This window comes from Toxorhynchites rutilus, chromosome 3 (genome assembly GCF_029784135.1).
Source record: "Toxorhynchites rutilus septentrionalis strain SRP chromosome 3, ASM2978413v1, whole genome shotgun sequence".
Lineage (NCBI taxonomy): Eukaryota > Metazoa > Arthropoda > Insecta > Diptera > Culicidae > Toxorhynchites > Toxorhynchites rutilus.
Window position 1 is genome coordinate 120,271,887 of NC_073746.1, and position 12,608 is coordinate 120,284,494.

At 41.0% G+C, this 12,608-nt stretch overlaps 2 protein-coding genes across 2 annotated transcripts in view; one reads left to right on the plus strand and one right to left on the minus strand.

Annotated features, from left to right (window-relative positions):
• LOC129775057 (mediator of RNA polymerase II transcription subunit 16) overlaps positions 1-1,287 on the plus strand; it is a 26,357-nt gene extending 25,070 nt beyond the window's left edge. The window contains exon 6 of the mRNA XM_055779258.1: positions 1,028-1,287. Within this exon, the coding sequence (XP_055635233.1) occupies positions 1,028-1,061 (34 nt within the window). The 3' untranslated portion in view covers positions 1,062-1,287. The remainder of the gene's footprint in view (positions 1-1,027) is intronic.
• Positions 1,142-9,999, minus strand: LOC129775056 (coatomer subunit alpha). The gene is made up of 3 exons (XM_055779257.1): positions 9,732-9,999; positions 7,651-9,613; positions 1,142-2,980 (listed from the first exon to the last, which is right to left on the minus strand). Exons 1-3 carry the CDS (start codon positions 9,809-9,811, stop codon positions 1,340-1,342), a joined length of 3,684 nt encoding a protein of 1,227 aa, XP_055635232.1. The 5' UTR covers positions 9,812-9,999; the 3' UTR covers positions 1,142-1,339.
• Positions 10,000-12,608: the final 2,609 nt, after the last annotated feature.

A 12,608-nucleotide genomic window follows, 5' to 3' on the forward strand; every position in this document is an offset into this window, starting at 1 on the left:
TGTTTTTTTCCGTGCATAGCAGCATCGTTTCATAAGAGACATGGGACTTATGTCCATTTTGAAAAAAATATAAAAGGGAGCGATATTTTCTGCTGGACAAGCCAAGGGTAAAAACATACTTGAGAAACAGGAACAATTCGGGACATCCAACCCGATTCCGTTCTTGCTGCGGCCCAGCTTTCGGCCAACCTCTCCCAGATCTCTTCTGGCATTCTCGATTTGTACGAGTATAGCACCAACGTTGCCGCTAACTGTACGTCAAAACAGTACAGTGCAAGATTCTCAATCGGTGTTAACTACTTTAGGGACGAATGACCATCGGGTTAAAGTCCCTTAAAAACCAAAAACTGAAAACTGAACGGTTAACTACTTTTGCCTGGACGTTTTTTTGACCGCAACCAGCTAAAACCAGTTCTTTTGTAGGTATTGTACGCACTGCTGTTTCGTTCAAATTGAACATCTGTTCCGGAAATTTCAACACATTGGAGAGCGCTTCTTCCTCAAAATATTCATGGGTTTAGTGAAACCAGCTACTGATTTGTTGCGTTTCCAAGCAACTGCACGATGCTTTCACAATACGCTTGTCACCCGTTTTTATATTCCTGGATGCCGTTCAATGAACTCAATGATCCATTTACGAGCCGGTATTCCGTTTTTAAATGGATTGGAACGAGCTGATTTTCTCACGTAATGTGCTTCGAATGTTACAGTTTTGCGAGTATACACAAATATAATTTATCAGAACAAATAAGATAGTTAGTGAGAAAAACAGTATTTTATGTCATATGGAATTATGCACTGGCTGGTATAAGGGAGCTTCACGGTATAACCTAAAACATCGCGGAAGACACCAAATCAATCGGACCAATCGTTTCTGAGTTTTTTTTTCAAGTAATCTTTGCTTAAGTCCTTCCAAATGTAAAAAAATAAAAAAATACAAAAATAAAATTTATGAAAAAAATCATCATTTGCGGTGGAACAGTACTTTGGTTATTCAACGCTTCATTTTATATTTCTCTTTTTGCAGATGTAATGGCTTCTGGAGACTTGAAGTAGCCTGAATACGCTTGACGGGACACGGGACAAAGATGGCATGCCGCAAAACGGTACAAATGGTTACAAAATTACAGCAAACAATTAATAACTGTCAGTATGCGTTTATTGATTTCGGAATCACTTCATTGTCAGTTTTATCCATATGTTTATACTGCATAATACGCAATTTTATATGAACTACAATAAAGGGATAGTTTATAGTTTATATTTAATAAAAGTATAAATTTTTCACCATTCAAAATGCGTCTTATAATTAACTCACGAAAGAATACTTTCCACACGATTATTTAAACTGTGACGCACTGATCCTCAGCCCAATTATATCCTTGCCTATTTCGGATACTTTGCAGACGACACAGGTGACGCCCTTGTACTGCGGTAGATAGGAGGCGGAACAGAGTGAACATTTCTCCTCCGGCTTGCCCCGATAAATGGGTTTATACGTGACTGCACAGAGCGTGAAGGGGTTATGTTCGTCGTATTGCAGCGTATGCTCATCGGTTTCGTTCATTTCGCAAGCCTGCAGAATCTTACGCGCCTGCTGGGCTACTTCTGGACGCGGCCCAAGCTCGAGCAGCCGCCGGGCAAAGGACGCCGCAGTTTTGTAGTTCTTCAACTTGAAGAAAAGATTCAAAGCGGTTCGCAGTGTAAGAATTTGATGCACCGGCTGCAGGTTCACGTGGGTGAAGTAGGCAGCGAGTTCACAAATGCGCTTCTGCTCGTCCAGTGTGTTTTTCGGTAATCCCTTGCGAACCGTTTCCATCTGCAGACCAACTACGTACTCGCGGCATATTGTAAGGAGCTGTTGAGCTTCGGCGATTTCCTGTCGTGATTCAACCACCAACAGAGGTATGCAAAGCATAATATGCTGGAGTTTTTCGATTGCCTCCGTGAATTTTCCGGTCGTGGTCAGCTGATAGCAGGCCTGTAACATTTGAACCAGATCGTTGAGCTTTAGCGCGAGCGTAGGATGGCCATTCTTAATGTTGAGCTCTTTCCAATTGCGATTCGGATATGCTGCAAGCGGTCCAATGTTTGGGAGACAAGTGTAAGACGTTTTCGCTCCGAGGTGAGATTCCAGAAACAGGTCTTTATATGGAGCAAAATTAACGACACCGATTTGATCGTGTAACAGTCGGAATGCAGTTTCGAATGACCCAGCGCGGATGTGATCCGCCGCGAGCTGGGAGTTAATTGTCCAAAAGTGTGAAGCAGGCAATCCTTTCGGTGGAACGGCATAAAAGCTCTTATCACCAGCAGTGCTGGCACTAATTTTCGAGATTAGTTCCTCTGGTAGTTCCAAATCATCATCACCCACATCCCAACCGGCTCCCTCACCTCCTTCCACTTTAATATCATCATCGTCTTTAGCATCGTCGAATTTTTCATCATCCCGTAGATCGTCATCGACTCCCCAGCCATCTTCCTCTGCTGCTTCCACAACGGTCTCTGTTGCTGCCAGTGCTTGGTGAACTGTTGCGGCTCCCCTCGACATCATTGTACCTTCGAAGAAACCCTTCGACACCGTCAAAAGAGGCCAATTACTCTCCGCCTGTTGAATAGGTACCGGTGGACGTAAGAATTTGGCTTTTTCATTGACCTCCGGAAGATCCTTTCCTGTAGCGGTAATAGTTTCAGCCAACTGGTTAGCATCCTCCTCCAGACCGTGTGTTTTGGCTGTCAAGTATGCCAACGACGTTTGGTTGCAGTTCTTCAGAATGGAAACACGCTCCTTGACATCGCCCAGCAGAAGAGCTCCCTGGTATTGAGCCGAGACGTCCTTCCGAATTTCGGCGATTTTATTCATTTTCTTCAGCTTTTCCAGGTTACCGGTGATCAAATATAGGAAGGATAGCTTATCGAAATTTTTGGTACGCTGATAGCACATTTCGACGACTTGATGGTTTCCTTGCATTAATGCGACCTAGAAAAAGGATGCAGATTAATCTATCTTCATATATAAAAATTGATTTCGGTTTGTCTGTCTGATTTTTATGAACTTGGGAATGACTGAACCGATCGGGGTGAAAAATTGTATTTAGGGGTTTTTGAGGGCGGAGAACTTTCTTATGATTGTTCGAGACCCCTTTCCCTTCTCAGGAAGGTAGGGCTCCCATACAAACAAAACACAAATATTTGCATTACTCAAAAATTATTTATTTATTTAATAATAATTGTGACGTCTTTTTGAATGCCACAAAGTGAATTCATTTAGATTATTTCATTCAATTAAAAATGAACTAGTTCCTGAAGGTCCCAAATATTTATTGTTTTTATTCGTGCTATCAAATCTGGCAAGAATTGCTCGCTTAAATCCAGAAGTGGACTTAATTGATTTTATGTTAATAGGTAACGCGTTCCAATTTCCAATGCCTCTCACAAAGAACGACTGTCCATAATACGAAGATTTATGATAAGGAATTATGAAGTTCATGGTTCGAGATTACCGCATTGGAATTAGTTTGTTGGAAAGGTAATTAGGCTTCCTTGAGGTAACTATTTTCTGCAAAGTTAGACATGATCTGTATTCCGAGAATTGCCAGAATGAAAATTCCATCAATTATAATATCTCGATAAATTGTAAACATATCGCAAACTAGCATTCAGGGCTACTCGCAACTTTTTCAAGGAAGCTGTCATTGTATTACTAAAAAAAAATCACGGTAGATAAAATGTGGACAAATCAACGTTTTGGAAAACTTTTGGTACCAGCATCGAGATGTCTATTTATGTGATTTTTTCGAAAACTAGATTGGTAAGTACTCAGAAAATTCATACATCAATGAAGTTGCAAATCTTAGGTTTGAGTTTTTCGAAAACTTTTGAAAACGTATATAGCAGACTAATTGGTCGTAGATTAGAAATTTCGGAAATGTTAATTTTTTATCTTAAAGGATATGACTTTGCGGTATATGAAAACAGTACGGAAGAAATCAGAAGGGGAATTATTTGCTTGAAGCGTGAAAGAGACAGACTGATCATGAACGAGCCAAGACGGGTCTATGGTACTAGGTGAGGCCGTTTCGTCACTAAGTTAGTTAGGGGAGCGGTATATGAAAACAGTACGGAAGAAAGCAGAAGGGGAATTATTTGCTTGTAGCGTGAAAGAGACAGACTGATCACAAGCGAGCTTCGGCACTAGCGTATTGTGTTTTGTTTACAAACAAAACACAGTAGATTTCCAAGATGGCTGAAGAGTGGTTTTAGCAAGTTGGCACACCTTAGGATATACTTCTACGCGCCTTGGAACGAGCTTCGGCACTAGCGTATTGTGTTTTGTTTACAAACAAAATACAGTAGACTTCCAAGATGGCTGAAGAGTGGTTTTAGCAAGTTGGCCCACCTTAGGATATACTTCTACGCGCCTTGCTGAAAACAAGACCATTTGCATTTGCTCTAAAAACTGGTATTGGTGTATCATCAGAGATCAGTGGCGTAGCGTGACCGGGTGACACCCGGAGTGGATTTCTTGAGTGTCTCCTCTCTAATACGTCTTTTCTGTTGCTACAGCAGACTCTGCTGTAGTTCAAAACAGCGCAGCTCATCAGCTCATTACGGAGCTGGATAGCTGATGAGCTGATGAGCTACTGAGCTGTTGAGCTGATGAGCTGCTGAGCCGATGAGCTGTTGATTTGAAGAGCTGTGGATCGCAAAAGCTGCAGAGAGTGTGAATTGAGAGACGCGAAAGAATTTTTCGTCTCCCGCGCTTTATGATATGACGTCAGTTTGTATTCGTGTGTCTCTCTTCGTTCTTTGGCTTTAGCGGAGATGCCAGATAGGAAAAAGGTTTTTGTTTTGAAGATATTCAGTCGTTCGTTACTTCATTAAATTTTTCTTACATCGCCAAAGAAAATAATACACATTATTATATGCTTGTAAATAAAATTACTATATTATATTGTTTTTTAAACATGAATGTGGAACCACATAAATTTATTTCCGCGTGCTGAATCAAAACAATTCAGAAAGCCACCCGGCATAAACGCTGATGAGTGATAATGGTCCTTTTGTTACCTTTTTCATTGTGAATAATTATTTCTCGTCGGTAGTTTTATCAAAAAACGTTGTCTCGGTCAATATTTCTGAAGGCATTTTATTTAGCTACTACTGGTTCTAAGCATCTTGTATGTTGGATTTCGGCATTCAATATTTGTTGTACATTATATTATTAGAATTCATATTAGTTTTAATTTGTGTACAATTACAAATTAAATTCGTTTATTTTTTTGCTTTCCGTCTATTAAGAAAATGTACACTATAAACTGTCCCATGGTAGTTACGTTTCATATGCAATTGTGTGGACAACCGCAAAATTCAACTAAGCCGAAGAGCTGTTCCAAATGAGCAGCTCACTTGTATGAGCTGAACGGCTCTGAGCCGCTCATTATGATGAACCGATTTGCCCATCTCTAGTTTTGATTGCGTGCCGATCCGAATCCGCTCACTATGATGAAGCGATTCGAATGAACAACTCATGAGCGGATGGCACATCTCTACAGCAGAGTGAGGCCATTTGGACAGAAACTAATAGCTTGCGACAAATGCCTCAGGTTTCACCATAGTGAGGAACGATGCAAAGGAGCACGTAGATGAAAAAAGTGTGCCGGTCAACACGACACGGATGAAGAGTTTAAGCTGTGTAAATATAGGCCAAAGTGTGCGCACTGTAGATCGGACTCTATGCAAGACTTAATTTTCCGGAGAAGTTGAGACTAAAGAACATCAAATGGCTGATGACGAAAACAGTAATTTCTTTTGGTGAAACCAGAGAATGCTTTCTTCTACAGGCGCAAAACGCGTATGCACCTCTGGAGAACTTCAACGATCTTCCAGTGTTGGGTGAGTCGTACGCATCGACACAATAACTTTGAAAGACCAATGGCAACGAACGAATCAGAAGCGCGAGAATTTTGATGTGATTAGCCGGCAGTTAAAACTTATCAGCCGATCAGCCGAAGAAACATAGCAAGCTGGGAACGGAGAGAATGCAAAATGGGGAACCTACAAATGTAATGAAGACTAAAACCGAACTCACGGCATCTGCTATAACGCCGCTGGGATCACTTTTTTGCTGGCCATATAGTCGTGATCCTGATCCAAAACACAGGAGGAAAAAAAAGAAAGAAGTGTAAAAAGGTATCCAGAAAAAAATCGCAAAATCCCTTAATCTGCCCAGATCGACGGAATCGGACCCGATTCTATTCCCGATTAAGATTAACGTTAGCACCGTAAATCGGTGAAACACGGGACACATACCGAATCGCCGGAGAGGCTGTAAGCCGATTCACCATCTTGAATGAGATTGGAATCAAGAGCCAAGGGATAAGCCGTTCATAAGGGACCAGAGCAGACGCAAGCGTTTGGCGTACGCCAGAAAGTAAGTAAACATGCCTCTATCGTTCTAGGAACGAGTGCTGACAACTGTATCAAACATGTGTTCACGTAGAAACATGTTATTTGCAAGTCATTGAAAAATCATGAACGAGAAGTGTCTGAGAATAATTTTATATTATAACTAGCTGTACCCTGCCACGCTTTGCCGTGACACATTGTGGTTGCATGGTTGAGTTGAATTCCATGAATACTTTTCGAGTTTTTGACGCGTACACAAACGAACAGAACATTTTTATATATATAGAGAAGAGATAGATGAGGGAAATCGATAAATTTTAAATCACTTCGAAACACAATTTCAGTTCATAATTTTGTCAAACACGTGGAAAAAATATGTTTCTATCACATAGAACACATATTCATTACTGAATAGTCGATTTTCATTAGAAGCTCTATTTCAAAAACGCACTCTGGTCATATATAAAGTCTTTTTTCTTCCAATTTTCCAATTTTTTTTTGCCGCAACAACATTCCTTGAAGTGGATTGTATATTGTGTACAACTTTGAGCTCAATCGGTTCCGTACTTTTCAAGTTTTTGACGGGTACACAAACGAACAGAACATTTATATATATATATATATATATATATATATATATATATATATATATATATATATATATATATATATATATATATATATATATAAATTGATGAGGGAAATCGATAAATTTTAAATCACTTCGAAACACAATCTCAATTCATGATTTTGTCAAAGACGTGGGAAAAAGATGTTTCCATCACATAGAACACATATTCATTACTGAATAGTCGATTTTCATTAGAAGCTCAATTTCAGAAACGCACTCTGGTCATATATAAAATCATTTTTCTTCCAATTTTCCAATTTTTTATGCCGTAACAACAACACTGTGGATTGTATATTGTGTACCACTTTGAGCTCAATCGGTTCCTTGCTTTTCGAGTTTTTGACGCGTACGAACAGAACATTTTTATATATATATAGAGATGATGAGTTTTGGTAGAAGTACTAGGATATTTATAGTAAAAGGAAATTGTGAAGGGTCGAAGGGTAATCAATCAATGAAGAGTTCTGCGATTGGACCCACAAACGTTTGCTTAGTAAGAAAACGTGAATGTTGAAAACTATTCATATCAAAAAATCAATTTTGGCGAGACGAAGTTTGCCGGGTCAGCTAATCAAATTCTAAACATTGAACCTTTATAGAGTGTGTCTTACCTGCGCAAGTCTCTCCCAGCACTGCTTATCATCCAGAGCTTTGGCAGCTTCCAGGGCCACCTCAATATTGCCACACTCCAAGGCCAGTCCGAAACGGGTTTTCTCATCCTTCACAAAGTGCAAAGCGACCTCCGGATAACCCTTCTGCTGCAGATAGGCAATAATACTTTGTCCCACGAGACGCGCGTTGCGCACCATGTGCAGAACTTCCTCATACTTGCGGTTAATCAGCGCCAACTTGAACATGTACTCAGTCGTGTCAATGTTCAGCACCCGGGTGCGACATTCCCGATCCAAACAGAACACCTGACTGTTCTTAACGCGGGTGATATAAATGGGAAGATCCAGCGTGCGAATTATTCCGTGATCTCCGTTGATGATCGCATACTTAATGTGATTGGAAGTGGTGTATATGAACACTCCCGACTCGTCCCAGGCTCCACTCTTAATACGAGCGCTTTCATGAATAGAACAGAGTAGATCCAGCCGCCGGTTACAGATGTTCAACGTATGCTTCGCAAGCAGCGCAACATGACTCATATCGGCCGACCAAACGACATATTTGCATTTGGAAATCTTCACCTGTGCCAAAGTTCGCAACTGTTGAACGTCAAACAGGGTTACGTGTTCCGGCTCGCGAAGCAGCAGCATGCCGGTACCGGCGTAGAATATTTCATCGCAAACAGGTGTTTGTATTTTTTTGGTAACCTCATTCTTGAAATTTTTGATCACAAGCTGATTGGAGCGGTCCAAAACAGCAAATCGATTTCGGGCAACCCAGACGGCCGTCACTCCGGACGACCGCTTGCTATCGGTTTCGGCGTTCTGAGATCCACTATCCTTTTGCGGAATGCTGTAAAGATCGTAAGTGCTATTCTCCAAATTGGAAGTCCTCGTGCACAAAAGCACCGCGTTGAGTGCTGGATTGTAGGACATACTGTAAACGGGAGTTTTACCGCCACCACGAATCGTCATTACGACCGAATCGGTTGTGGTGTTAAAATCAAGTTCCCGCAGGAAACGCTCCTTGACGTAATACAGACAGTTCCCATAAACCGCGTAGGCTGGGCGCTCGCGTTCCAACTTGAATACAATCATTCCAGAATCATGACCTGCGGCGAATAGATTCAGGTTTGGATGGGCGGTCAGAATCCAGAACCGCTCATGCTCTCGCCTGAAGGTGTGAATACACTGTCGTTTGGTCATATCCCAGACGCGAATACTCTTATCCTCACTGTCGGACACAATCAATTCGGCCCGCGGATGGAACAGTACGCACGAAACGTTGTTGTAATGACCCCGACAGGTATCAACCTCCCAGGCTTTGTATTCATTCATTCGCCACAGCTTAATCTGTCGATCGTCGGCACCGGATACAATCAGCGGCAGCGTTGGGTGGAAACTGGACCAATTCACTCCACGATCGTGCCCTTCAAGCACATGCTTCACAACGGCATCCGCCTGTCCAAACAGATCCGTTGCGGTTGGATTTTTCATGTGATCATCCAAACCCGAGGGTCCCGGAGCAACGTTCTTCTTCCTCAGCCCCGATATATCCCAAATTCTCACCGTCTGATCCAGTGAAGCCGATACGATTATATCATCGCAGGGGTGGAACTGCGCACACATAACATAATGATTGTGTCCAGTCAGAACACAGATGCACGATCTCGACTGCCAGTTCCAGATTCGGATGGTTTGATCATCCGAGGCACTCAGAATCCACGGATACTCGTGGTGGAATACCGTCGTGCGGACATAATCCAGATGGCCCAACAGCGAAAAGATACACCGACGCTGCTTATAGTTCCACACCTTGATCTTGAAGTCATCCCCTCCGGAAACGAACAGTGGCTGCTGGCTGTGGAAAGCAATTCCTCGCACCGGTCCATCATGTTCGTCGAACTTTTCAATCAGGGTACTGATGCGATAGTCCCACAGTTGGATAACACCGCTGTGCAGACTGTGTAGAGAATATTAAAAATTCATGTTTACAATTTACTCGAATTGTTACATTTTTCTCAACTCGCACATTGATCTATCAAAACGGTGCAAAACAATATATATGGAAGCCTGCATACCTTGCCAAAACCCACGGCCGCTTCGGGTGGAATGAGAGACCCTTCACACGGGCAGATTTTGTTTCGAAATTGGTTAACATTATCGAAGTATCCCTGTTTTCGGCAAATTAATGGTTCGGATTACACTTTTTCTATAACTTCAACCCAAACCGATGCAATTTTATCTGGTTTATTACAGTTTATTTCGTCTGCACAAAAAGATGAATGAATTTTTCCGTCTATTCGTTTTATCACTCCTCTTTCGTGTATATATTGACACGTCTCTCATAAACTGTCATCCGTAATGTCGGTGATGTATAAAGTTATCTAGACATTTTAAGGTATGTTAGATTTTTTGTATCGTTACTTTGAAAATCTAGAGCAACATGTCAAAAGGGCCTAACTCGAAAATGTAAACAAACTTTTTATTGCATTTTTTGTTTGAGAACTCAAACTCCATATAATTAACAAAAACTACTAAGAATACATGGAAAAACACGTAAAAATCATTTTGAGAAAACGGCCTAACTGATAATACTTTGTAGATAGACCCTTTGATGCAAAAGGATCTAACTTCAATTGGATCTAATAAAAAGTTTTATTGAATGCATTCGTTTTATATTTTCTGTCAACCGTCTGTTTTTTCACGGAAGTCATGAGATGTATATCTGCAAGAGTATAGAAATCCAACTACTCTGTCTGCTTTGAATCTGGCATTGTTCTTCATAAAGGATTCGCCATTTGATTTATCGCGCAAGAGTGACGAGACGAGCTATATCAAATATCAGTGTTCCGTCGTATGCACCACTAAATTTATCTCCTGTAAATATAAGTATAACTTAAGTATTGTCTGAATTCCATCAACTTGTCAATAATATTCAACATGCTCATAATCCAAAATTTCTCAAATGGTTGGATATGAATGCTGGTACCTATCGGGCAAACTTCCGATTCAAGAACCCTACAGTACACTATTCTTCACTGAAATCCAGTCCATATAAAGACAAGTGTGCCATCATAACAAATCCACTGATTCGTATCATCGTAATAGTTCTGTTGATAACATGCGAATGCTTCCAATGTTTAATCGCTAAAGTGATTTTGACATACATGTCGCTATTTAGAACTCATCCTTGCGATCGGGATCGATCGCGTACCCTATGTTACACATCTAAACGCTTTGAATATATATTTATCGTGTATCGTGTATCTCGTGTTATAGGGACAATGGTCGCCCAAGTTAGTACATTGTAAAGAGTATCGTTCATTTCAAAATTAGGGAAATTAATCGGGCTTATACAAATAGTGACTTCATTCGATCCAAATAAAAAATATATATAAAGAGCGGTAGATGAGTTTGTTTAAAATTTGCAAGATGTTCCTTTTTAGCAAAATATGAAGTTGTTCTGCATTTTCGTGTTGGTTACAACACGCAGTGGGTAGGAACGTTTCACCGAATCCGGACTGAGCACTTCGAATTTGCGCCTCTCCTGCTCGATGTTACGATTCTGCTTTTGGCATTGTGCTTCGCGTTCTCCGAGTTGATCAGATCACATTTTAGTTTCTGAATCTCCATCTCCATCTGCTGGCGCTGGAGACACGAGCCTGTGCCACCGCCTGCTTCCGATGTTTGCGTACATTCTGCAGTTGAGATTCCAGCGACTGTCGGTGGTGTCGTCCTTCGCCAAGTCGTCGCTCTACCGCCTGGATAATCTGGCGTTCCTGCTGGCGCTTTCTGGCCAAATCTTGGTATCAATTCTGCAGTTTATCACACTCTTTCCGTGTTCCCTGCAAACACGTCTTCATGTTATTGTTCCTTGATTCGTACCGTTGACGCGTCTCGTTTTCGCTTTGCTCTAGGCTGCTAATTTTGGAGTGAAGTTTCTTCCCATCTGTCTCAAATTGGTTGTAGGATTGGTTGAAAAGGTTGAAAACAATCAAAGTAATCAATCAGCAAACAACTCGAAAAGGCTCTAATTAAAATGTCAAATTTCAAAAGGGCATATCTAAAAGGATCTATATCAAAACCCAAGGCGCCTAGAAGTATATACTAAGGTGGGCCAACTTGCTAAAACCACTCTTCAGCCATCTTGGAAATCTACTGTGTTTTGTTTGTAAACAAAACACAATACGCTAGTGCCGAAGCTCGCTTGTGATCAGTCTGTCTCTTTCACGCTACAAGCAAATAATTCCCCTTCTACTTTCTTCCGTGCTGTTTTCATATACCGCTCCCCTAACCAACTTAGTGACGAAATGGCCTCACCTAGTACCACAGACCCGTCTTGATCAAAACCAAGAAGGTGAGGCCGTTTCGTCACTAAGTTGGTTAGGAGAGCGGTATATGAAAACAGTACGGAAGAAAGCAGAAGAGGAATTATTTGCTTGTAGCGTGAAAGAGACAGACTGATCACGAGCGAGCTTCGACACTAGCGTATTGTGTTTTGTTTACAAACAAAACACAGTAGACTTCCAAGATGGCTGGTTTTAGTAAGTTAGCCCACCTTAGGATAAACTTCTAGGCGCCTTGATCAAAACAACACAAACATTGGATCTAACTAAAAGGGCCTAACTGAAATCTACAAGTAGAAAGGGACTACATATTTATGTTTTCGATAATTCCAAAAATTGGTGATGTTAGTGTTGATTCTTCGTTTCAATCATTGAAGTATATATTTTCGCGCTTCTGTTGAAGTGTCATTATGATTATAATTACGTTACTGTTTAAAATAGGAATTGAAAAAGAGAATTAAAATTCCAAAGTCATTTTTCTCGAAACTGTCACATTCGAGTTAGGCCCTATTGACATGTTGCTCTAGAAATTACTCAATAGGAAAGATAGTGTGCAACTGCGAGATGAAGAATAGAAGGTGGGAAGATTCACGAGTTTTGGTTGTGTTA

Excerpts from the sequence above, each read along its gene's own strand:
- LOC129775056 (XM_055779257.1), bottom strand. The coding sequence starts at position 9,811 with ATGTTAACCAATTTCGAAACAAAATCTGCCCGTGTGAAGGGTCTCTCA. Across the intron at positions 9,614-9,731 it reads CGGCCGTGGGTTTTGGCAAG|TCTGCACAGCGGTGTTATCC; the intron begins GTATGCAGGCTT and ends TTCTCTACACAG. Across the intron at positions 2,981-7,650 it reads GCTGGGAGAGACTTGCGCAG|GTCGCATTAATGCAAGGAAA; the intron begins GTAAGACACACT and ends TCCTTTTTCTAG.